Raw genomic sequence first — 27284 nt, 5'->3', positions numbered from 1 at the left:
TCTATCCCTGGCCTCGGTTTCCCATGTCTCTCTCTCTCTCACACGTCAGTCTGTCTGTCTCTTTCTCTCCCCTCCGCTCCGTCGCCCCTCTCCCCAGGTCCCGCCCCCTTCCTTTCCCTAAAATGAATAAAAACTTAAAAAAAGAGAAACAAACCATCCCCGAAGGCCAGTTCTCACCCCCAGGCCAAAGCTGGTTCCCCTAGTTGTCACTAGGAAATGAGGGAGGCGGGTCTTTGCGAACTGTCCAATCAGATGCGCAGAAGGGCAGGTGGGCGGGGAAACACCCAGCCAACCGTGTGGACGCCCCTGGGTCACGTGTCTCTTGCGCGGTTAATGTCGTTAACGGTCCAGGTGTGTCTGCGTCAGCGCCAGCCCCACCGTGACCTGAGCCGCCTGCGGTAGCCGGAGGGGCGATGCCGGGGGACCCTAGAAGCTGGGAAATGGTGAGTGTGTGGGACTGGGTGTCCCCGAACTGGGACGAGGGGCTGGTTGGAACCGGCTGTGGCAGGACCCGGCCTCCGGTGGTCAGGTTCGGAGTCTGCAGATGAGTCCCCGCTCCCCGCGCCGGGGCGGGGCGGCCCCCGGTCTCCTCCGGCTCCTGGGTGGGGGCCGGGCTGGCAGCCGAGGCCGGGCTACCGGCCCGGTCACTGCCAGCGGCGACTGGGGCCCCTGAGCCTCTCTGTGCCCGCGGCCCTGTGTCTCCCGGGTGGGGTGGTGACCACAGGGAGGGTCGTCAGGGGACAGTCGTGACTCCGTGGTGTCCTGCGTGGGAGGAGGTGTGGTCCGTGGGCTTCCAAGTCCTTCCTTCCTTCCTTCCCCGGGGGACCCGCTTTCTCCTGAGTTTTCCCAATGGGTACGGAGCGGGGTCTCCAATCCACAACCCTGCACCCTCTTCCACCCCAATCTCCAGTTCCCTCCGTGTATTCCCAAATGCCAGTTCCCCTTTGTGATTCAAGAAACATAACTATTTGTCCTTCGGGGTACATTTCAAACAGACCCATATTTTATTTATTTATTTATTTATTTATTTATTTATTTATTTATTTATTTATTTATAGTTGAGCAATGTGAATATTTTTTATTTTTTAAAATATATTTTATTGATTATTTATTTATTTATTTATTCATTTTTACAGAGAGGAAGGGAGAGGGATAGAGAGTTAGAAATATTGATGAGAGAGAAACATCGATCAGCTGCCTCCTGCACACCCCCCACTGGGGATGTGCCTTTGATGGGATCGAACCTGGAACCCTTCAGTCCGAAGGCTGATGCTCTATCCACTGAGCCAAACCGGTTAGGGCTATTTTTTATTTTTTAATAAATCTTTATTGTTGAAAGTATTACATAGGTCCACCTCTTCCCCCCCCCCCATTATTTCCCTCCAGCCCGCCCCGGCCCTAGGCCCTCACCGCCCTATTGTCTGTGTCCATGGATTATGCATATATACATACAATTCCCACCCTCCCCACCTTCCCTATCTTCCCTACCTTCCCTCTGAGATTCTGCATTCTGTTGTATGTAGACCCATATTGTAATTTTTATTTGTCCAATGGATGGCTGTTTTAATGGAGTTTTTTTTTTTTGTTTGTTTGTGGGTATTTTACATGAGAGAAATATACCGGAACTACAATGTATAAAATCCTTTTGCTGGAACTCCCGGAGTATTTCCTAGGCAAGGAACATTTTTTTTTTTTTTTTTTTGGCAATGCAATACATACTTAGGAGGTTTCTTGTTCAGTCAGCAAAGTGCCTTACAATTTTCTCGTTTTTAATTGAATTTATTGAGGTGATATTAGTTAATAAAATTATACAGGTTTTAGATACATAGTTCTACAATACATTATCTGTTTATTGTATTGTGTATTTGCCACCCCAAGTCAAGTCTCCTTCCATCATCAGCCTTACAGTTGTCATCCCTTTTTTTCTTGAAGACTGTGTTTTAGTGTTTTTGCCAGATTGTTCCAACTGGCGTGGTGTCATTTAACGTATATAGGGTAGTCCAGAGCACCTCCCTGTGGTTAGTGACCCAAACTAAGGTCTCCTTGAGCCTGCCAAGGGAAGTACTTGAAGGCTCAGTTTGTTTTTTTCTGGGGAGCCTCTCCCTGCAGGTGTCCTACCTGCTCACACCCACCGTGGAAGGAGCCTTTACACTGAGAAGCTACAGCCCTGCAGAGCAGGTGATGCAGGTGCACCTGGGCGAGGGGGTGAAGCCCCTTCTGAGGTTTGAGTTATGTTTCCCCTGCGCCTGTTTCTAGGCATGTAGGTTGGAGTTTTGCATCCCCAGTGTGGGTGCACTCAGAGTGTCATTTGTGCACATTGAGGAAGTCTGTGAAAGTCAGGAGTGTGTGTCCTGGGTTAGGGATTGTGAATTTGGGAGTTGATTTGGATTAGAACCCGACACTGAATCCAGCTGAGCACTTCCTCACTGAGAGCTAAAGCCTGAGAGAGGGAGCGTTTCCGTTATTCCCCGGGGTGAGGAGGGTGTTGGAGCTCCCAGACTTCACTCCTGAGGCTGCTCAGGCGTCCCTCCCTCCTTCCCCAGGGACTGGCCCACCCCAGGGGCTGTGTCTCAACCTGGAGAGTCTAGGATGTGGAACCTTCTGAAAGTGGCTCTCCTTCTGTCCTGTGGGAAGCAGGCTGCTCCTCTGAGCTAATTCCAATACTTGTTTCTTTTGGTCCTTTATCGACTGAATAGTGCAGCCTTTGACTCTGGTTTCCCTGAGCACTTGGCAAATTTATTCTCTATATGGGAAATAATGATTTTTGGTTTCTTGGGATTAAACATGTAAGTTGATTGAGAGAGATGATGTTGGTAAGGCAAGTAAATAGTGGAAATAAATAGAATTTTTGTTCCCTTTAAGCAAGAGAACCTGTTGATATGAGAGAAATGTATTTAACTTCACAGATCCATTTTTGATTTTTACATTCATGTTTGTTTGTGGGTATTCATGTCCCTAAAGAACACCTATAATAATAAAAGCATAATATGCTAATTAGACTCGGATGACATTCCAGACGAAGCTGGGGCTGCGAGGGAAGCCCAGGTCCCTGGTGCCAGAGGGAAGCTGGTGCCAGCAGCCAGGGGAAGGAAGGCCTATTCTTGCACGAATTTCATGCATCGGGCCTCTAGTTGAAATTTAAAAGGCTAAAGTAATTGATGTGGCACAAACAAGTCATTATTTCAGTTGATGTAAGGAAAAGTAATCAAAGCTTATATAAATCTTTAAAATTCCTACTACCCTTTGAGTATAACTGAAATCCCTAATGCATTATAATATGCTACTTATTCCTAAAATAACACCTGTGTGAGATATAGAGAAGGGACAAACTAGGATGCAACTTGTCCTTTTATTTTGGCAAGAATTTTTTAATTTTGTATGGTATATACTTTTGTAATTGTTTATGTTTAAAGGGATCAAATCCTGATAGTACTTTCCTATGTACAAAAGTTAAAATTAAAGAAGGACTACTAGATGGTAAAACATGGTGTATATAAATTTCTGAGTTTATCTTAAATGTGTAAGATAGAAAAATCTAACTTAAGAAGACCCTCTGCTCACATATCCTCTCCTGTAGCAATGTTACTGCAGCCACCCTCAAATACACAGTTTTGATCGTTTCTTGAACTTCCTGTTAGTGTTTCTTTATATATAAACAACTCATTGCAAATGCATATTTTTCTTACCCATGTTTGTCCTTATAATGAGCAGTCAGACTCCACATTGTTTGCTATTTGCTGAGCGGTTAGGCCTCCCCCCTCCCTCTTGTTGTCCACCCCAGGCACTGGCTTCAGATTCCAACCACACAAGCCCCAGTCTGTGTGCAAAATTCTTGCCCTGGCCCCGCCCCTGACAAGGATTCTTTGCTTGAGCAACTTTAGTCAGGCTCTTGAACTTTCTCCTAGGCCTATCTTTGCACTTCTTGTAAAATCCAGTTTAATAGGAACCCTGCTAAGTCAGGTGATCCAGAATCCCCCACCCTCCTATCTGACCACCCTCCATGTCTGATCAAGTTCCTCCTCCATCATCAGGTGATATCTGATCCCCCTGGCCTGTCTGTAGTAAGAATCCTGTTGGGTCAGTTTAGCAGGAATCCTCTAACATCAATTTCTTAGTAATTTTCCATCCACTGATCTCCTACCTGCCCGTCAGGCCATGAATTCCCACTTGCCTATGCTGTTCTCAGAATTGAGCCCAATCTTATTTCTCACCAACTAAGAAATCCTACCACATTGTCTCAGTACCTATTGAAATGGTTTTGAATACAATGTGCCTTACCATCATTGAGAAGTGCCATTGAATCTTTTTTTTCTTTAACACTTCCAGCCACAATAAAATCCCAGGCTAGGCTCTTTTCCTTGCTCTTTGAAGCTTTTTCACAGCTTCTTGAGTAGCCTGCCCTGCCCTCTCAAAGACCTCTATTATGTGAGACAGCTGTATCCTGCCCTCTCCAGGTGTGTATGAATGTGTGTGTTTGGGGGGGGGGGCGGGGTGCACACCAGCATTAATCTCAACATGGGAACCATGCCTCTGCAGGTGACCATAACAGTTGGCTATGTCAGCAGCATGTCCCCACATGACCACCACTTTGGTCTGTCTCCTCTTGCTTTGACTTGCTCAGCTGCTCTGCTGTGAGCTGTGCTGCCCTGTGTGGCGTTGCTGAGACTACCAAGCCTCAGTTTGGTGAGCTGCCAACCAGAATGTGCAGTTTTGAGAATTTCTAGGCATTTGGGAGCAGGAGTATGGGATTGGGGCCCTCCTTACAGTGGTCCTGGCTCAATGTCTCTGCTGGGATTTATCTGTGTCAGAGTGAAGCTGTGACAGAGGCTAGGTTGGCACCAACATACCCCGGCGATGGGGGTAAAAGAGGGTAAACACACCTGTGCAGATGGCCCTATCTAGTTGTCACTTGTGAAAGAATAGTTGTTATTCAACAGAGAAAGAAGAGGGGCCAAAGGAAGCCAGTAGGTGGCTGGCTGTGTCCACATCCGATACCAGAGGGCTCTCCAGGACCCTTAAGTACCCCTGTTGCTGCCTCCCCCCCCCCCCCCTTCTACTGCATGAAGATCCTGACCTTTGGGATTAAGGGGACAACACCCAGGGCACCCTTGTGGCACAATCAAGTCATTATTTCAAATAAGTTCAGGGTCCTTAAACTCTATAAAATAACTAATTGTCATAGGGAGGCTCCTAACCTAATGGTAGTGTATTGAGGCCCTCTGAAGGAAAAAAAAAGACCAGGGTAGAGAGGACACATTCCCTGAAATATATTTAGAGACCAAAACAAAGCAAAACAAAACAGGCAAGGACAAGAGGCAGGGAACAAGAAAAAAAAAATACTGAAACAGAGATCCATAAATTGATCCAATTGAAAATCTAAAATATACTGAAAGAATCACACAACAAAAAAGATCAGGAAGCACTATTTAGTTTGGGGGCCTCTACAGCATAGGTTTTGAATAATTTTGCCACCTGCTGTAATATACAAATCCTCATGCAATCAATACTCGGTCTCAAATTAGTTACATTGGGATCACACTAAATGTAAACAAGGTGCCACTGATAATGTTAGTGGGGTTACTAAACGCAAAATAGGGGACAAATGGGCATGTCTTACTTAACCATCATAGAACACATCTCTTGCCTAAGTTATCCTGGTCATAGCACCCATTGTCATTAAGTAGCCCATAGTGAACAGGAAAACTCCAAACCAATGGTTCATCTACATCCGTGGTCGGCAAACTGCGGCTCGCGAGCCACATGCGGCTCTTTGGCCCCTTGAGTGTGGCTCTTCCACAAAATACCACGGCCTGGATGAGTCTATTTTGAAGAAGTGGCGTTAGAAGAAGTTTAAGTTTTAAAAATTTGGCTCTCAAAAGAAATTGCAATTGTTGTACTGTTGATATTTGGCTCTGTTGACTAATGAGTTTGCCGACCACTGATCTACACTAAAAAAGAGAAACATGCAAATTGACCATCACTCTGCTACACCCACCAGCCAATCAGGAGTGAGTATGCAAATTAACCCAACAAAGATGGCAGCAGCCACGGAGCTGGAGCGAGCAGGAGGCTTGGGTTGCCCCCGGTGATGGAGGAAGCCAAGCTTCCCGCCCGCCCTGGCCGGCCCTGGCCTCCGCTTAAGGCTACAAAGTTTCAATTATAGAAGATAAATAAATCCCAGATACCTGCTTCCAGCTGGCCCTGGCCTCCACTCTAGGAGGCACTTAAAAAAAAAAAAGGAGGGGCTGGGAGTTTGCGTCGCCGGGAGGTGTGGCCAGCCTGCAAACAGCCATCAGCCCCTCACCCAGGCTGGCCAGGTATCCCAGTGGGGACCCCCACCGTGAAGGGGGTGTGGCCAACCTGAAAACAGCCCTCAGCTTCTCACCCAGGCTGGCCAAGCACCCCACCTGGACCCCCACCCTGAAGGGGGTGTGGCCAGCCTGAAAACAGCCCTCAGCCCCTCACCCAGGCTGGCCACACCCCCATGGGGTGAGGGTCCCTGCTGGGGGTGTTGAACAGACTGCAAACAGCCATCAGCCCCTCACCCAGGCTGGCCACACCCCCATGGCCCAATCCCTATAAACGGGCAGTCAAACATCCCTCGAGGGGTCCCAGATTGGAGAGGGTGCAGGCTGGGCTGAGGGACACCCCTCTCCCCCATGCACGAATTTTGTGCACCAGACCTCTAGTCTATACTAATAAAAGCCTAGGTGGCATCACACTCTTGTGTGTGACATCATCACAAGATGGCCACCACAAGATGGCTGTGCACACAGCAGTGGTGAGGCCTGGGGGTCCCTCAACTCAGCCTGCCCGCTCTCACATACTGAGAGCCCTCAGGGGATGTCCTACTGACCCGTGGGGAGCGGCCCTAAGTCGCAGTCTTGCCTTCCTTTGTGGGAGGTGACCAGGCTGATCAGGGAAAGGCACCAGCCCCATCACCCCGCTGCTGCAGCCACTGCCAGTCACCGCAGCCACCAAGGTGTTTTCATCAACACGGACTCCAGTCCCTTCACCATGAGAAAATGACAACTTTCTTTAGGCATTTTCAAGATGTCTCTTTCATAGGATATGACATTTCTTTCATTTTTATTTATTTTATTTTATTTTTAAAATATTTTATTTATTTATTTTTAAAATAATAAATCTTTATTGTTCAGATTATTACAATAATCCTCTTTTTTTCCCCCCATAACCCCCCTCCACCTGATTCCCCACCCCACCCCATACCCTTACCCCCCGCCACTGTCTTCATCCGTAGGTGTAAGATTTTTGTCCAATCTCTTCCTGCACCCCTCAAACCCCTTCCCCCTGAGAATTGTCCATCCCCTCCCTTTCTATGTCCCTGATTCTATTATATTCACCAGTCCATTCTGTGCTTCAGATTTTTTATTCACTTGATGTTTAGATTCACTTGTTGGTAGGTATGTATTTGATGTCTTTTTGTTGTTCATAATTTTTACCTTTACCTTTTTTTTCTTCTTCCTCTTCTTAAAGAATACCCTTCAGCATTTCATGTAATCCTGGTTTAGCTTTTTCTTGTCTATGAAGCTCTTCGTCTGACCTTCAATTCTGAATGATAGCTTTGCTGGGTAAAGTAATCTTGGTTGTAGGTTCTTTCTGTTCACCACTTTGAATATTTCTTGCCACTCCCGTCTGGCCTGCATAGTTTCTGTTGAGAAATCAGCTGACAGTCGTATGGGTACTCCCTTGTAGGTAGGTAACTGTTTTTCTCTTGCTGCTTTCTTTCTTTTTTTTTTTTTTTAAATATATATTTTATTGATTTTTTACAGAGAGGAAGAGAGAGGGATAGAGAGTTAGAAACATCGATGAGAGAGAAACATCAATCAGCTGCCTCTTGCACACCCCCTACTGGGGATGTGCCCGCAACCAAGGCACATGCCCTTGACCGGAATCGAACCTGGGACCCTTGAGTCCGCAGGCTGACGCTCTATCCACTGAGCCAAACCGGTCTCGGCATCTCTTGCTGCTTTCAAGATTCTCTCTTTGTCTTTTGCCCTTGGCATTTTAATTATGATGTGTCTTGGTGTGGTCCTCTTTGGATTCCTCTTGTTTGGGGTTCTGTGCACTTCTTGGACTTGTAAGTCTATTTCTTTCACCAGGTGGGGGAAGTTTTCTGTCATTATTTCTTCAAATAGGTTTTCAGTATCTTGCTCTCTCTCTTCTTCTGGCACCCCAAAAATTTGGATGTTGGTACGCTTAAAGCTGTCCCAGAGGCTCCTTACGCTATCCTCACACTTTTGGATTCTTCTTTCTTTCCGCCTCTCTGGTTGGGTATTTTTTTCTTCCTCATATTCCAGTTCTTTGGTTTGACTCTTGGGGTACGGTGATCTACAGTTGAGTTTCTGTATATTTATTTCAGACAGTATATGCTTAATTTCTGACTGGTCTTTTTCCATTTTTTTTTGCATTCTCATTAAGGTCATTGAAGGTCTCTTCAAGTTTATCAGCGGTTTTTAGAAGATTCTTGAGTAACCTTATAAATATGGTTCTGAACACTGTGTCGTCCAGTAGTTTACTTTCCTCCATCTCTCCTATTCATGACATGCTTCGGTGTCTCCGCATTTTGGCTGCCTCCCTGTGTTGATGGAGTGGCTTTGTGTGGTCAGTGACCTATAGGGACCAGTAGCTCAGCTTCCCCAATCACCCTAGGTGGTTGCTCTTGGTACACCCCTTTGTGGGCTGAGTGCAAAGTCTTGTTGTAGTTAAGCCTTGATTGCTGTTGGTACACTGGGAGGAATTGACCTCCAGGCCAATTGGCTGTGAGGACCCGCTGTGTCTATAATGGAAGCACTGCTGTGCTGGAGACACGCTTATGGTACAGGGCTTGTTTCAGTGGGGCTTTGGTGCTCAATGAGTCCGCCTCCCAAATGTGTCACTTATGGATGTGAGGAGTTGAAATCTGGTGTCTCACACTGACCACTAGGTATACTGGCTTCTGGATCTCCAATGGGGTGCAGTTCAGCTGCTGTCTGAGGCCACCCTGCAGGAGCTACAGCGAGAACTGCCATCCTCTCCTCCCTGCTTGGAGCTTGGAGGCTTTGGAGTTGTCTGTACCGGGTTGCAAGTTTACTAGTTTAAACTGCACTAGAGAAGGTCATTCATATGCAAAAGCCGCTGCTAGGAGCTTGGGTGTGTTTGTAGATTGTGTGGGGCGGAGTCTCAGGGCATCACTAGGCTAGGGCGTGGCAAACAGCGATGGCTGGCAGTGAGCCGCCTCCAACCGCGTCCTCGTGTCTCGCGCCCGGCGCCGCCAACAATTCTACCTCCACGCAGCTCTGCTAGCAAGCCACCCTCACTCTCCTACCCGATGGCAGACAGCCCAGTCTCTCCCCAGAAACTGGATTTCAGAGAGATTGGGGGCTTGTCTCTCTTCGGATTGAAGAAAGCAATGCCCGCCTCCAGCTGGGCTCCGCCGCCAGCCCATTTCGTGCGTGCGCTCCCCTGTACCTCAGTTTTTCAGCATTTGTGCCCTGATTGCTCCCGTCTCTTTCGGTCTAGTTTTAGAGGTTCCACTCAGCCATCTTTCCCGTGGTTCTGGGTGATAGACGTTCTATCTTTTAGTTGTAGTTTTGGAAATTGTGGACGGCAGCAGCCCAGATGTTTATCTACGCCGCCATCTTGGATCTCCCTCTCTTTCATTTTTTTATCCTCACCTGAGGGTATGTTTCCATTGATTTTTAGAGAATGTGGAAGAGAAAGGGAAAGACAGAGAGAAACATCAAAGTGAGAGGAACACTTTGATTAGTTGCCTCCTGCATAAGCCCTGACCTGGGCCCCGGCCAGGGAGGAGCCTGCAACCTAGGTACATGCCCTTGATGAGAATCTAACCCAGACCCTGCGGTCGGCAGGCTGAGGCATTATTCACTGAGCCAAACGGGCTAGGGCAGGATATGACATTTCTTAGCCCTCCAGCAGCGGACCTTCATTTTGTTCTCCAGGAGTGTGGTGGAAAAACCCTAGATCACCTTTTTGGATTCTTATTACCCAAGTTACTAAGAATATTATCAGTGGCATACAGGGAGCTTAGCCAATGAGCAGTCAGAAAAGGTGTTTCCTTCGTTGTTCACACAGATTGCCGGCTTCGCCCTTGCCCATCTTTGTTGGGTTAATTTGCATACTCACTCTGATTGGCTGTGGGTGTAGTGGAGCTACAGTCAATTTACATATTTGTCTATTGTTAGGAAAGATTAGGTAAGATTATTAACTTGAATCTGTTCTCTTTTTTTCTTAGTCTAGCTAAAGGTTTGTCAATTTGGTTTATAGTTTCAAACAACCAATTTTTGTTTTATTAGAGTAATTAATTTTATTTTGTACTTTTATATATTTTTATGTTACTAATTAGCATCTTTTCATTTCATTTTGAAGATCCCAGTAGCATTTCTTATAAAGCAGGTCTGTGGTGATGAGCTCCCTCAGCTTAGATTTGTTTGCAAAAGTCTTTCTCTTTTACTCATTTCTGAGGGACAGCTTTGCTGTGTACAGTATTATTTGTTTTATTTTTTTGCCCATCCAAACACTTTGCTTTATTGCCTTTTTTCTGCCCCTCCCCCCAGCTTTATTGAGGCATAATTGACAAAACTGCAAGATAATGTGTACATCGTGGTAACTTCATATGCAGTGTACAGTGTTCTTGGTTGGCACTACTTTCAACGTTTTGTGTGTATCATGCCACCCTCTCATATCTTCAGTTTTCTGCTTAGAAATCTGTAAAAATGGGAGTTCCCTTGTATATGACGTGTTACTTTCCCCTTCCTACTTTCAAAATTCTCTTTGTCTTTGATTGTGGATAATTTGCTTATAATACACCTTGGTGGGGTCTTTTTTTGAGGTTCAATCTGTTCGAGGATCTTTGAGTTTTATGTACTTGGATGTCCATCTCTCTCATAACATTTGGGAACTTTTCCGCCATTATTTATTTAGGTAAGTTTTTTACCCATCACTCTATCTTCTGGGATTTTTTCTTTTCTTTTTTTTCTATCTTCTGGGATTTTTATAATGTGCATTTTTTTCTGGTGTCACCTAATCATGAAAACTTTCTTCATTCCTTTTTTTAAAAAAAATATGTATTTTATTGATTTTTTACAGAGAGGAAGGGAGAGGGATAGAGTGTTAGAAACATCGATGAGAGAGAAACACCGATCACCTCCTACTGGGGATGTGCCCGCAACCAAGGTACATGCCCTTGACTGGAATTGAGCCTGGGACCTTTCAGTCCACAGGCTGACTCTATCCACTGAGCCAAACCGGTTAGCCATTCCTTTTGATTTTATTTTTTATCTTCTAACTGGATAATCTCCTTTTTTGGGAAATCAATTATAGAGATTTATTCAAGGGTCTTAGAATTTGCAAACTGGGAACATAGTCAGGCAGAAACCCTGGTGGTGTTTAAACTCCAAGTATTAGAGTGTTTTTCAATGTCTTTCTCGTATTGGTTTCTAGATGAATGCCTTTGTGGTCTGAGAGCATATTTTGTATGATTTCTTAACACATGAATTTTCAATGTGAACTTGAATGTGTATTCAGCTGTTGTTCGATGAAGTATTAAGTTTTTCAGTTAAATCCAGTTGTTTGATGCACTGTTCAATTCAACTGTGGTTTTTCTAGTCTGGCCAGTTGTGGCTCAATGGTTGAGCATCGACCCAGTCACGAAGAGGTTGCTGGTTTGATTCCCGGTCAGGGCACATGCCTGGGTTGCTGGCTGATTAATGGTTCTATCTCTCTATCCCCTTTCCCTTTTCCTTCCTCTCTGTCTAAAAATATCAGTTTAAAAAATATGTATATTTTGAAAGAACTCAACTATGGCTTTTCTGGTTGTAGTTGTAATTATTAACAGAATTGTTTAATTCTTAAGTATAATAGTGGACTCATCTGTTTCTCCTTGCAGTTCTATCCATTTTTCCCTGGTGTATTTTGCCACTGTACTGTTATATCCATGAACACGAGCACTGTATCTCCTTGAATACTTGACCCCGTTATCACTCTATAAAGCCTCTCTTTATCCCTGTGCTTTGTTTGAAATTGGTATGAATATTTCAGTTATCTTTTTCTTTTCTCCGGCTATCTTTTAATGTTAATGTAATATAGTTTCTTTCATCTGTAGTCTTAATCTGTCTTTATTGTTATTATAGAAAATATATAACTGGTGGTGGTGTTTTTTTAATCTATTATTATAGTACTAGAGGCCTGATGCACGAAGATTTGTGCAAGAAAGGGCCTTCCTTCCCCTGGCTGCCAGCACCACCTTTGCTACGGCCTGGAGCTGCCTTTCTGCCTTCGCTCTGGCCCGGAGCCACCCTTCCACCTTCCCACACTGCCCAGAGGCCCAGAGTGGCTGGGGTGGTGCGGAATGCCTGCGTTGTCGTCATAGTGATGACGCAAGCGTCCCGCCCCCGGCCGCTTGGGCGCCTGTGTATGCAAATTAACCTGCCATATTGGGTTAATTTGCATACTCACTCTTGATTGACTGGTGGGTGTCGCGAAGGTACAGTCAATTTGCATCTTTCTCTTTTATTAGTATAGATCTGTCTTTCGATTGTATTTAGAACATTGACTTTTAAAGTGATTATTGATATAGTTGGATTAATATATGCCATAGCCCTAGCAAGTTTGGCACAGTGGCACTTTGGACTGAAGGGTCCCGGGTTCGATTCTGGTGGGGGGGTACAGGAGGCAGCCTATCAATGATTCTCTCTCATCACTGATGTTTCTATCTTTCTGTCTCTCTCTCTTCCTCTCTGAAATAAAAATATTTTTAAAAAATATATATGCCATAATTTTTAGTATTTTTTGTTTGTTGCTCTTGTTCTTTATTTCCCATCTTTTTCTGCATTCTCTGTTGTTGAGTACTTTACCTGATTCCATTTTTCTCCTTTTTTAACATATCAATTGTATGTCTTTATTTTTTACTAGAGGCCCAGTGCCCGAAATTCGTGCACGGGTAGGGTCCCGAGGTCTGGCCAGTGATCAGGGCTGATCAGATTCCCCACCTCCGTGCCTCCTCCTTCCCTCACTCCCTCAGCACCCTGCTGCCGCCACTGATCACCTGCCCCCTGGTGGTCAGCACACATCATAGTGAGTGATCGAATTCCCGGTCAAACTTCCAAAGGGACACTTTGCATATTAGCCTTTTATATATATAGATAGATGGTTTGCCATTGAATTTGCAGTATATAGTTACAGTCAACCCAGGTTCTCTTTGAAATAACACTACATGACTTCCATTGTATAAATTCCTCACAATAGTCTTTCCAATTTCTTCCTCCCCTGAGTCTTATGATATTGCTGTCATTCACTTCAGTTTCCATAAGCCAGAATTATCATATACATTGTTGCTAGTATTATTTTGAAAAAAGATTAATAAAAAAAATAAGTGATTTTACTTCCCCTTCATTGATTCCTTCTCAAATGCTCTCCCTTTCTTCATCATTTTCCCTCCTTTTGAAGAATTTACTTTAACATTTCTTACAAAGCAGGTGTACTGGTGACAAATTCTCTCAATATTTATTTGTCTCAGAAAATCTTTATTGCTCCCTTACTTTTGAAGGACAATATTGCTCAACAACAAAGGAAGGACACTTTTCTCTATCAATACTTCAAATATTTCATCACACAAATGGTTCAGCCACTTGGAAAATAATCTGACAGTTCCTCAAAAATGGAACCTAGGGTTACCATATGAAAATAAACAATGTGTTTTATCCATACAATGGGTTATTATTTGGCCCTAAAATTAAATGGATATTAGTACATACTACAACATGGATGTCCTTTGAAAAAATTATGCTGCCCTAACCGGTTTGGCTCAGTGGATTGAGCGTTGACCTGCAGACAGAAGGGTCCCAGGTTTGATTCTGGTCAGGGGCATGTACCTTGGTTGTAGGCACATCCCCAGTTGGAGGTGTGCAGGAGGCAGCTGATCGGTGTTTCTCTCTCATTGATGTTTCTAACTCTCTATTCCTCTCCCTTCCTCTCTGTAAAAAAATCAATAAAACATATTTCAAAAAAAATGAAAAAATTATGCTGAATGAGTAGATGAAGTCAATCAGAAAGACCATCTATCTTCTATCTAATAATAGAGTAGTATGCAAATCATCACTCCGCTACACTCACAAGCCACGCCCACCAGCCACGCCCCAGCCACGCCCACCATTCAATCTGAGTGAGTATGCAATTAAACTGAAAACATGGCGGCAGCCCCGCCCCCCAGCCTCTCCAGGTCTCTGGGAGTTGGAGAAGTCTGGCGCCAGCGCCTGAGGCTGGCTGCAGCCACAGAGACCAAGAAGCCGCCTGCCCCGTGATCCCAGGCTGCAGCCAGCCTCAGAAGCCTCAGGTCTGCCTGCCCAACGTCCTGGGGAGACGGAGAAACTGGGCTCCAGCGCCTGAGGCTGGCTGCAGCCACGGAGACCAAGAAGCCGCCTGCCCCGTGATCCCAGGCCTCAGCCAGCCTCAGAAGCCTTAGGTCCGCCTGCCTCACATCCACCTGCCCCACGTCCTGGGAAGACGGAGAAACCGGGCCCTGCGCCTGAGGCTGTGTGCGGCAGGGAGACGAAGAAGCTGCCCGTCCCATGATCCCAGGCTGCAGCCAGCCTCAGAAGCCTCAGGTCCGCCCGCCCCATGTCCTGGGGAGACGGAGAAACCGGGCCCCAGCGCCTGAGGCTGGCTGCAGCCACGGAGACCAAGAAGCTGCCTGCCCCGTGATCTCAGGCCTCAGCCAGCTGGAGAAGCGGTTCACCCCACGTCCTGGGGGAGACAAGAAACCAGGTGCCAGTGCCTGAGGCTGGCTGCAGCCCGGGAGATGAAGAAGCCGCCTGCCCTGTGATCCCAGGCTGCAGCCAGCAGCAGAAACCTCAGGTCCACCTGCCCCACCTCCTGGGGGAGACTGAGAAACCCGGCCTCAGCGCCTGAGGCTGGCTGCGACCTGGGAGATGAAGAAGCTGCCTGCCCCGTGATCCCAAGTCGCAGCCAGCTGGAGAAGCCGCCCTCCCCACGTCCTGGGGGAGACAAGAAACCGGGTGCCAGTACCTGAGGGTGGATGCGATCTGGGAGATGAAGAAGCCACTTGCCCTATGATCCCAGGCTACAGCCAGCTGGAGAAGCTGCCCACCCCATGTCCACCCGCCCCACGTCCTGGGAGAGATGGAAAAACCGGGCACCAGTACCTGAGGCTGGCTGCAGCCCGGGAGATGGAGAAGCCACCCACCCTGCGGTCCTGGGCCCCAGTACCTGTGGCTGGCTGTGGCCTGGGAAACAGAGAAGCCGCCCACCCTGCGGTCCTGGGCACCAGTAACTGCGGCTGGCTGTGGCCTGGGAAACAGAGAAGCCGCCCACCCTGCAGTCCCGGGCACCAGCACCTGCGGCTGGCTGTGGCCTGGGAGACAGAGAAGCCACCCACCCTGCAGTCCCGGGCACCAGCACCTGCGGCTGGCTGTGGCCTGGGAGACAGAGAAGCCACCCACCCTGCGGACCTGGGCACCAGTAACTGTGGCTGGCTGTGGCCTGGGAGACAGAGAAGCCGCTCACCCTGTGGTCCAGGTGCCAGCACCTGCAGCTGGCTACAGCATGGTAGATGGAGAATCTGCCCACCCTGCAGTCCCGAGCACCAGCACCTGTGGCTGGCTGTGGCCTGGGAGACAGAGAAGCCGCTCACCCTGTGGTCCAGGTGCCAGCACCTGCAGCTGGCTACAGCATGGTAGATGGAGAATCTGCCCACCCTGCAGTCCCGAGCACCAGCACCTGTGGCTGGCTGTGGCCTGGGAGACAAAGAAGCCGCCCACCCTGCAGTCCTGGGCACCAGCACTTGCAGCTGCAGCACAGGCGAAGCCCCCTGTCCACCATCCCCTAAGGTTGCAGCCAGCCTGGGCGCCTATGGCTGACCAGAGGGAGAGAAGCCCGGATCCTGGGTGCCTGTGGTCAGCTGGAGGAGGGAATCCTGGGTACGAGGTGTGGGCCGAGGCAGAGGTAGTTAGGGGCAATCAAGCCAGCAGGGGAGCAGTTAGGGACAATCAGGCTGGTAGGCAGAAGCAGTCAGGGGCAATCAGGCAGGCAGGTGAGCGGTTAGGAGCCAGCAGTTCTGAATTGTGAGAGGGATGTCCAACTGCTGGTTATCCCACGAGGGGTCCCAGATTGGAGAGGGTGCAGGCCAGGCTGAGGGACACACTCCCCGCTGCCCCCCCCCGTGCACGAATTTCGTGCACTGGGCCTCTAGTATATATATAAAAGGCAAAGTGTCCCCTCGGGAGTTCGACTGGGAGACCGGGAGTTTGATCGCTCGCTATGACGTGTCCTGACCACCAGGGGGAGGCATGGAATGAAGGAAGGCCCTGGCCAGCAGCCGGGGAAGGGAGGCCCCGGCCTCCCTTGCCTTTGTATATTTTAAGGGATACAGTGTATAGAATGTGCATTATAATCTCAATAAAGTTGTTCATATAAATAAATGCATTAAGAACTTTGCAATTCGCCCTAGTTGGTTTGACTCAGTGGATAGAGTGCCAGCCTGCAGACTGAAGGTCCTGAATTTGATTTCAGTCAAGGGCACATTCCTGTGTTGTGGGCTCAATCCCCAGTAGGCAGCCTATGAGTGATGTCCAGTAGGGGGCATGCAGGAGGCAGCTGATCAATGATTCTGATCATTGATGTTTCTATCTCTCTCCTCCCTTCCTCTCTGAAATCAATAAAAACATATTTAAAATTAAACAAATAAAATCAATAAATTGAAAAAAAAAGAATTTGCAATGCAATCTCTTAGGCATATAAGGGTTTCCAGATTAATTATACCTCACATTTTTCATGTGTGCCATGAGAATGTTTAATCCACTCTCTTAGCAAATTTTCAAGTATTCAATTTGGTATATTTATTCCAAATCATCACATTGTAATGTTTAAATATAGATAATTATATTTGTTAATTATACCTCAATATAGCTGGGGGGCGGGAACGAATTTCCAAGTGCATCCCTAATTTATATAATGACTTATTGTTTTTCTTATATCACTGAAAATGAGAATTAATTGCTTTAAGGATATTATAGTTGTATTAAACAAAAATGTTGAACTTCCACAGCTGAAAGTTAAACATAATAAAGGGTTCATTAGGCCATTGCTAGCAAGAAAAGACCAGGTCCTGGGGCCTGAAATCTGAGCTACCAGCAGCATGACTAAGTAAGAAGACAGTAGTCCAATGTCCTGGAGTTGTTGAGCATTTTTATAGGTAGTGGGGAAAGAGATGTAAGCCATTCTGAAAGAATTTATGTTAGCTATAGACAAGGGGTGGGAGAAGCTGAAGTGGGGCCAGTGGTGGGATATGTGCAGAATCAACACGGGAAAAGTGTTGGCGCTTGTGGATTGGCTGTGGGCAGTAGATTGGAAAGTGCATGTGGCCCTAGCCAGTTTGGCTCAGTGGATAGACTGTCGGCCTGCGGACTGAAAGGTCCTGGGTTTGATTCCGGTCAGGGGCATGTGCCCTGGTTTCTGGCTCAGTTCCCAGTAGGGGGCGTGCAGGAGGCCAATCAATGATTATCTCATCATAGATGTTTCTATCTCTCTCTCCCTCTCTGAAATCAATAAAAATCTATTTTAAAAAAACACACAAACACCTTCATATCTTTAAAAAAAAGTGCATGTGTCAAAAGGAAGTGGAGGCTCCTGGGTTTGATGGTGCATGGCTGTTCTCTCTTTTGGAAAGTAGTGGAAATAGCCAGGTGGAAGTTATCTGAAGTTGCAACAGACATACAAGAATGTGAGCAGTTTTTGTCAGAGCTGGTCCCCAGCTATTAACAAATTGTTATCTTTCTTTCTATAGTCACTGTAATTTTTTTTTTTTTTTTTACATTTTAAAGTTTTCTAGGAATAGGCAAAAACTGATCTGAATTAAATTTCCTTTTAGTGTGAAATATACATCTGAAAATGTAATGAACACGTCTCACACCCTGTGGTTAGGGGCACCCAGTCTGGGACTCCAGGGTTCCAATTTCCCACCAGCGCCCAATGCTCTGGGATTCTTTCTCTTAAGGACAGAATGACTGTGGGTGGGAGCAGGGATTGGTGGAAAGCTCAAGGTTGGGAAGCATCAAAGATTGAAATAGAGCCAGACTCTATTACAGATAGTGAGGTCACATTGTGTCCATATTTCTAAACAAGAGTCTCAGTGGCCTGACAGCCTTGCACCAAGCCCCTGACCTCTGGACATAGGACACTGTTGTTCCAGTGTGGCCTGGCCGCCCTCATGTTCTGTATTTCACTTGGAAACTGAATCAGGAATTCTCTGTGCCCGCCTGTGCTCCTGTGTTCACAAAGAGCTGGATGAACATAGTAGAATCAGCTCCATAGTCAAACGTGCCAGGAAGAGACTGGAGCCTCTCGGGGTGGAGGCTGGTTTGGCTGAATAAATCCCGCCTCATCCCTCCTGGTGTCAATCAGGCAGGGGGGAGGGGTTAGGCATGGATTTCTGTTCAATCAGAAGCTTCGCTGAAACGGGTGGGCCGACGCACTGCCTAGGTGAGGCCATTCCAACCACGCTCCTGGCTAGCTGGTGACCACTTGTCCACAATTCATAGTCTGTGGTGGCTCTTCCCCAGTCTGTGGTGCTGTGGTCTGCGCTGATCACGGGAATCGTAGGCAGGACTCAGGAAACCTAGAAATGGTGAGTGTGCGGGGCCAGGGGCTGGTGTGCAATCAGGGACGAGGGGCTGGCTGGAACTGGCTGTGGCGGAATCGGGCCTCCTGGCGGTCAAGTCCAGGATCTGCAGCTGGAGTCCACGGGGGCCTTCTGGGGACCTCGGTCCCCTGCAGAATTCAGAGAGGGGGCTGGGCAGGCAGCCGGATCGAACGTACCACTATTTCCTTCTCTGTCCGGGAAGCTCTGCGTCCCCGGCCTCACATCTCCCCAGATGTTGCGATGACACAGGAAGGGTCATCCGAGGACAATTGTGACTCAGTCTCTGGGGTTTGTGCATGAGAGATTTGTGGGGACCCTGATCTCTTTTTCCTCAGGGAATGCCCATTTTCTCCCGAGTTCTCATTTTAGTGAAATAGGGTCTCGGATCCAAAACCTTGTTCCCCCGAGCCTATCTCCACATAGGGCTGGAAATAAGTCCCTGAATTTCCAGTTCCTTCCAGGCATTTCCAAGGCCAACTATCCCTGTTTGAGTCACAGCATCATTATCAACTACTTGTCCTCTGGGGTACATTTCAAAAAGACTATTTTAATTGTTTATATCCCTTTTTTACAGAGTAATGGAATGCTCTTTTTTAAATTAAAAATTGATTGGATTAGAGATAGAAGAAGGGAGAGAGAGAGAGAGAGGGAGGGAGGGAGGGAGGGAGGGAGGGAGGGAGGGAGGGAGGAAGAGAAATGGATTTTGTTGCTCCACCCATTCGTGCACTCATTGTTTGCACATATTGGAAGCAACCAATGGAATTCTCTTTTTAAAAGATTTATATTTGTGGATATTTTGCATGAGAAAAGCTACAGAGTCTGGGAAAGCTAGGGATAGGGAAGATGGGGGGGTGAGGGGAGTGGGGAATACAGTTGGAGAAGGGGATGCAGGCACGATGATGCCCTTTTTGAGCTTATGGTGTGGTTCCTTAGGCCTAGACATTTTAAGATCTTATGTTTGAGTTTTGCATCCGCAGTGTAGGTGCACTCAGAGTAATTTGTGCACATGGAGAAAGGCTATAAAGATCAGGGTTTCTGTCTTGGAGACAAAGGGTTTATGATTGGGGAGTTCATTTGGGCCAGAACCTTAAACTGAATCAGGCTGAGAGTTGCTTCACTGTGAGTGAGAATGGAAGCCTGGGGAGGGAGCACTACCATGCTTACAGCAGAGGGGAGGGTTGTAGAGCTCCCAGAGGTCATTCTTGGGGCTGCTCAGGTGTCCCTTCACACCTCCCCAGGGACTGACCCACTCTAGAGGTTCTATCTCAATCCAGGAGTGTCTGGACCTCATTCTTGGGATTATGTTCAACTTTCTGAATGTGGATTTCCTTCTGAACTGTAGGAAAGCAGGCTGCTTATCTGTCTTGATTGCAATATTTGTGTTACATTCCTTTGGATTTCTTTCAACAGTGAACATTGCAGCCCTTTAATTCTAGTGTCCAGTAGCATTTGGGCTTTTAATATGTAATTTGAATGAGCAATACCTTGTACATAAAGAAAGATAATTGTGGAACCAAATAGAATTTTGATTCCCTTTAGCAAGAAAAAGTTAAGATGTGAGATGGATGTTTTAAAATTCTCAGGGTGTCTTTTTTTTTTCTGCTTTTTGGTCAGTGTTTGTATGTCCATGTCTCTAGAGAACTTGTACATTGGAAAGGCAATATCATTCCCAAGGCAGATGATTACCTATTTCAATGGACATTGGGAAAACAACAATTGCATTTTCATATTCATTGATATGAGGAAAACACCTCAAAGCTTATGGAAATCTAAATTTTCTAGTTCATTTCAGGGCTTAATTCCAAACCCCTTAGGCATTTTAATACATTCTGATTCCTGAAAATATCCCCTGTGTGCAATATAGTGAGGGACAGACTGATCATAACACATCTTATCCTTTTTATCAGAAAAGGATTTGATGCTGAACACAAAATATAGTGTATAGATGAAGTGTTACAGAATTGCACACCTGTAACCTGTATGATTTTGTTAACCAGTGTCACCAATAAATTCAATAAGAAGGAAAAAAGAAAGGAAAGGGATTTGAAAATAATTGATGGTTTTCAGTTTTATACCCATTAATGTTTAAAGCATTAAATCTTAAAATGGTATTCTGTATAGAAAAGTTAAAATTAAATTCTAAAAAGCAAAAGTAAAAATAATGATTAAGCATAGTGAAATATGATTTGTATATAGATTTCTTTTTTAAAAATTAATAATGCATTGGAAGGTTAATTAAATTCCTCATATAAGAAACTAACATAAGAAGACCCCTTGCCCACATATCCTGCTCCACTCCTGTGTTCTTACTCTAGCCATTCTCAAATAACCAGTTTTAATCACTTCTAGATTATTCTGTTAAAAATTTTTTTTAATTAAAAAAATTTAAAATTGCCCTAACTGGTTTGGCTCAGTGGATAGAGCATCGGCCTGTGGACTGAAGGGTCCCAGGTTCTATTCCAGTCAAGGGCATGTACCTTGGTGTGGGCACATCCCCAGTAGGGGGTGTGCAGGAGGCAGCTGATCGATGTTTCTCTCTCATCAATGTTTCTGACTCTCTATCCCTCTCCTTTCCTTTCTGTAAAAAGTCAATGAAATACATTAAAAAAATTTTTTTAAATTATAGTTTACATTCAATATTATTTTGTATTAATTTCAGGTGTATAGCATAGTAGTTAGACAATCATATACTTTACAAAGTATTCCCCCTAATATTTCTAGTACCCACCTGGGTACCATACATTGTTGTTATGATATTATTGACTGTTTACTATGCTGTACTTTATATCCCATGACTATTTTATAACTACAAACTGTACTTCTCAATCCCTTTACATTTTTCACACTGTTCTTCATCTGCATCCCCTCTGACAATCAGTCTGTTCTCTGTATCTTTAAGTCTTTTTTGTTAGTTTGTTTATATTATTCTTTAGGTTCCACATAGAAGTGAAATCATATGCTATTTATCTTTCTCTGTCTGACTTGTTTCATTTAACATAATACCATTCTAGGTCCGTCCATGCTGTCACAAATGATAAAATTTTATTCTTTTTTATGGCTGTTTATTCATATTTTTAATCTATTTTTCTTAACAAAGACCCTTTAATCTATAATAATAAAAGCATAATATGCAAATTGACCAAACAGCGGAACGACCGTACAGCAGAACAGTGGAACGACTACCCAGATGATCTTTCGGACGAAGCTGGGGCTAGGGCTGAGGCGGCAGCCGGGGCGGCCAGGGCCTACCCTTGCATGAGTTTCGTGCATTGGGCCTCTAATATTTCTTATAATACTGGTTTTGGTGGTGATGAACTCCTTTAGCTTTTTCTTGTCTGGGAAGCTCTTTATCTGTCCTGCAATTCTAAATGATAGCTTTGCTGGGTAGAGTAATTGGTTGTAGGTCCTTGCTTTTCATCACTTTGAATATTTTGTGCCAATCCCTTCTGGCCTGCAAAATTTTTGTTGAGAAATCAGCTGGCAGTCTTATGGGTGCTCCCTTATAAGTAACTAACTGCTTTTCTCTTGCTGCTTTTAAAAAAAATATATACTTTTATTGATTTCAGAGAGGAAGGGAGAGGGGGGGAAGAGTGAGAGAGAGAGAGAGAGAGAGAGAGAGAGAGAGAGAGAGAGAGAAACATCTATGATGAGAGAGGCTGCCTCCTGCATGCCCGCTATTGGGGAATCCAGCCTGCAACCCAGGCATGTGCCCTTGACTGGAATTGAACCTGGGATCCTTCAGTCCACAGGCTGACGCTCCTCTACCCACTTAGCCAATCCAGCCAGGGCTCTCTTGCTGCTTTTAACGTTCTTTTTTTGTCTTTAATGTTTGACTGTTTACTTATTTATCCCCCAAAGAATGAGGATATTTTTTCCATTGATTTTTAGAGTGAGAGTAGAAGGGGGAAGAGAGAAAGAAACATCAAGGTAAGAGAGACACATTGATTGGTTGCCTCCCACATGTGCCCCCACCATCTGTGTCTCTCCCTGGCTGATAGAAGCATTGCCACAGTTCACAGCTGGATGTTAGGAGGCCTGCTGTTCTTTGTTCTGATGCTCTGGCTAGGGTCCAGGCCTCACCCCTCTCACTCTCCTCATCCCTACAGCCAAGATATCCCTCCACCCTTGGCCTGCCACTCATGAGAGCTGGTTCAAAAATCTCTCCCAACCCCACCCTTCTTACCAGTCTCTAGGTTGTTTCTGCCCTTCCTTGTTAAAAGTCTCCTCTTCAGCTAGTCTTCAGTTGGTAATTCAGGGTGAATGCTCCCCAATTTAGTTTTATTTCCAGTTTGCTTCTGGGAGGTTAAAGAAAAATCCACCTATTCTGCTGCCATCTTGTAACCCGTATTCTTTACTTCTTTCTAATATGGGCTTTGTTACTTCTTTTTTTAGTTGCGTTAGGCATAAGATTAGATTGTTTGAGATTTAACGGGCAAAATTTCTGGTCCATATGCCATATGTGAAAATTAATATCCTATTAATTTTTAAATGATTTTAACCAAGATTTGCTTATAATTAAAATGTTTTTTTTAAATCAATTCACTGTTATTTTTTTAAAATATATTTTTATTGATTTCAGAGAGGATGGGAGGAGAGAGAGACAGAAATATCAATGATGAAAGAGAATCATTGATCAGCTGCTTCCTGCACACCCCACCTTGGGGATCGAGCCCACAACAAGGGCATGTGCCCTGACTGGGAATCGAACTGTGACCTCCTGGTTCATAGGTCAATGCTTAACCACTGAGCCATGCTGGGCAGACTAATTCACTGTTATTTTAAACAAATTTTAACAAAAAGACCACATGTTGGAAAAAACACTAGTAATTTTGCCAACATAAATAAATATTACATACAACTATAGTCTACATATTTAAATCCAAGGGTCATCAATCAGAAACAATGTTTGGCGAATGATTAGCACATGATCACACCACATCTCCTGAGGTAATTGGTTCTGTTGTCTCATGTGTGACTTTCTGCAGCAGTTTTAATGTGTGTAAGCCAGTGTTCCAATGTGTGCTTAGCCATGCCCCATCCATGTGCGTTTGTTTACTTGTGGGGACTGGTGAATGCACATACTTACTAGTCCTAGTCAGTATAAATTTAAAATTACTGTGAAATTAAACTTTTCTGTGAAATTAAACTTTTCATACATACTAAATTTTAATTGAACATGTCTACATAAGTAAAAACAGGTAAATTGTCAATTTTTTAACATGAATTTGGAAAACTAACTTTATTATATAACAGTCTTTCAGCTTTAATGGACACCTCCTTGCCCAAATTAGTCTGTTGTATAGAGGTTTTATTGTATAGGGATTTTGTGGTGTGAGTTGTCATGTCTTCCTCGAATCTAAGCTGGGAGTTCCAAATAACTTTGTAGATAGAGAAAGGAAGAATTTCGTCTGTGATAAATATTACACAAGATAAAAGCAGTGCTTCTCCATAAGAATGTTTCCATTTAGGCAGCTGCCTCTGTTTACACGCATACTCCACAGATGTTGTGGGTTCAGTTCTAGGCCATCAAGTAAAATCAGTGTCTCAATAAAGCAAGTCATATGACTTTTGGCTTCCTGGTATAAAATGAAGCTCTGTTTACACTGTAGTGCAGTCTATTAAGTGTGCAATAGCATGTTGAAAGGATCAGTGTACATAAATTTAAAAATACCTTATTTCTAAAAATGCTAACCATCATCTAGACCTTCAGTGAGTCATCATCTCATTGCTGGTGGAGGGTCTTGTCTCAATAGTGATGAAAACACAATAACTACCACGCACAGGAAAGCAAAGTTAAAGTGAGCTATGTCTGTTCTTCTAGTGCCCTGAAGGACTTTAAGGCACTATGTATGACCATCTAGGCTTTGTTAAACATTGGAATTCCACAAGCCTCTTGGACTCTTTGGTTTTGGTAGTGGGAGTAGAAGAAAAAGTTTCCAGTTCTTCTACTGAACCTCATGCAGATGTGACCTTGTTTTATGGAGTCCTATAAATGGTGAATAAAAAAAGATGGAAGAATTTTTTTTACAAGATATTGATGGTCTGAAAATGATAATATTTGTTTAATTTGTATAGCATTTTTGTAGTTTCCCCAAAGTATACGAACCCTGCCATTTAAAAAATATGTAATGTGGTTACAGTAAAAATATGTTGATAATTTCCATGTGTTTATGATGGTGTTAAATTTATAAGGAAGTGAGTGTGGGGATAGAGAGTTTTTGATGATAGAGTCATAGATGAAGTGTTTGGAAATGGGAGAATCATACATAACCTTCCTATAAATGGAGTCTGAGTGTTCAGTGCTTCAGTCTCACTCATCCTAATGGACACATAATTGGGGATGTTTTAGGACTCGGTGGCCTTTGAAGATGTGGCTGTGAACTTCACCCAGGAGGAGTGGGCCTTACTGGAGCCTTCACAGAAGAAACTCTACAGAGATGTGATGAGGGAAACCTTCGGGAACTTGGCCTTCTTAGGTAAGGATGGTGACTTTCCTTCACTTTGTAAATTAGAGAACAAGTGTTTGTTACCATCAACATTGTCCTAAGATGTTAATGTGAAAAGGGAGGACAATGGTAAATAAATTGAGCATGGTCACAACTCATCATAGAAATAGAATCTAATAATTTTTGTACAATTTCTAATACATTGAAACCAATTTTCTGGGTCTGCTTCTTTAGGTAAAAAATGGGAAGATCATGACATTGAAGAAAACCATGGAAGAAAACAAAAGTGAGTCACACAACAGAAAGCACTACCTCACATGAGAAACCTGTTAGGCTACAAATTTTTCAAAAGAAGCAACCAAAGCAACCCTTGCTTCAAATTTAGTCTCAAAAAATTAACAAATTACTTTCTTACATATGACATAAATATTCAGTGTTTGCAAACTAGTTTATATGGAAACAGCATTAATAAATACTATACATGAATATCACTTTTTTGCTATATTTTAAGTTTAACTATAATTAGTATACATATTTGTTATATTAGTTTCAGGTGACAATATAGTAATTTAACATTTTTATACCTTATAACGCAATCTCCCCACTAATTCTAGTAATTATCTTTCACTATTAAATTTATCACCCTATTCCTGACTTTACCTTTTTCACTCATTCCCCTTACTCCCTCTCCTCTGATAATCATCCCGTTGATCTCTGTTTCTATGAGTCTGTTTATGTTTTTCTTTACTTGTTTTGTTTTTATAGATTCCACATATAAGTGAAACTATACGGTGTTTGTCTGACTTGTTTCACTCAGCATAATACCCTTTAGGTCCAGCTATGTTGTTGAAAATGGCAAGATTCATTTTTTAAATAGCCAAGTAATATTCTATTCTATTCTATTCTATTCTATTCTATTCTATTCTATTCTATTCTATTCTATTCTATTCTATTCTATTCTCTCTCTCTCACACACACACACACACACACACACACACACATATATATATATATGTATATGTATATGTATATGTATATGTATATGTATATGTATATGTATATATACACACACAAACAGTATATATACTGTATCTGGTCTAAGAGAGGGGTCTGGTTTCTTTTTTCTTTTTTTTGCATGTATCCAGTTTTCCAACACCATGAAGAGACTGTTGTTAATCTGTTCTGTAGTCTTGCCTCCTTTGTCATAGATTAGGTGACCATAGAATCTAGAGATTATTTCTGGACTCTATTTTGTTACATTGATCTATGTGTCTGTTTTTACACCAGTACCATGCTATTTTGATTTCTATAGCCTTGTAATGTAGTTTCAAATCAGGGAGTGTGAGAATTCCAGCTTTGTTCTTCTTTCTCAAGATTACTTTCTCAGTTTGCTTCTTTCTCAATATTTCTGGTCTTTTTTGGTTCCATATATATTTTCGGATTGTTTGATCTAGTTCTGAGAAAAATGTCATTGCATTTTTGCAAAATTCATTGCAAAAAGGGATTGCATTGAATCTGTAGATGCTTTGGGTAGTATGGTCATTTTAATGATGATAATCCTTCAGATCCATGAGCACAGTATATGTTCCATTTATTTATATTCTCTTCTATTTCTTCAATGTCTTGTAATTTTTTCAGTACAGTTATTTTACCTCCTTTGTTAAATTTATTTCTAGGTATTTTTTTTATCCAGTTGTAAATGTGATTGCTTTCTTAATTTCTTCTTCTGATTATTTGCTATTAGTATATAGGAATGTGACAAATTTCTGTGTATTTTGTATTTTGCTGTTCTATTTAATTGTTTTTTTCTATTAATTTTTTGTAGATTTTTAGGGTTTTTATACATATACTAGAGGCCTGGTGAACGAAATTTGTGCACGGGAGAGGGGTGGGGTCCCTCAGCCTGACCTGCACCCTCTGCAATCCGGGAGCCTTCAGGGGATGTCCTACTGACGGCTTAGGCCTAAGCTGCAGTCTGGCCTAAGCCACAGTCTGGCCTCCCTCTGCAGGAGGTGACCAGGTTGATCAGGGGAAGGCGCCACTCCTATCACCCTGCTGCTGCTGCCACTGCCAGCCGCCACAGCCACCAAGGTGTTTCCATCAACACGGACTCCAGTACCTTCACCACAAAAAACTGACAACTTTCTTTAGGCATTTTCAAG

General features: G+C 44.2%; 1 protein-coding gene across 2 annotated transcripts in view; it reads left to right on the top strand.

The window, feature by feature from the left end:
• Positions 1-314: 314 nt before the first annotated feature.
• LOC307099190 (uncharacterized protein) overlaps positions 315-27284 on the top strand; it is a 36491-nt gene continuing 9521 nt past the window's right edge. Inside the window, exons 1-3 of one of the 2 annotated variants that reach the window (XM_079770387.1) lie at positions 315-443; positions 25026-25152; positions 25357-25408. In XM_079770387.1, coding sequence (XP_079626513.1) covers positions 414-443; positions 25026-25152; positions 25357-25408 — 209 coding nt within the window. In that variant the 5' untranslated portion in view covers positions 315-413. Of the gene's footprint in view, positions 444-18521; positions 18662-25025; positions 25153-25356; positions 25409-27284 lie in introns of those variants that run through there. The other variant, XM_079770388.1, reaches the window with a different exon arrangement.

Source organism: Cnephaeus nilssonii (assembly GCF_951640355.1).
Source record: "Cnephaeus nilssonii genome assembly, chromosome: 5".
NCBI classification, from domain to species: Eukaryota; Metazoa; Chordata; class Mammalia; order Chiroptera; family Vespertilionidae; genus Cnephaeus; species Cnephaeus nilssonii.
The sequence above is the reverse complement of the archived record's forward strand: the minus strand, read 5'-3'. Positions and strand labels throughout refer to the sequence as shown.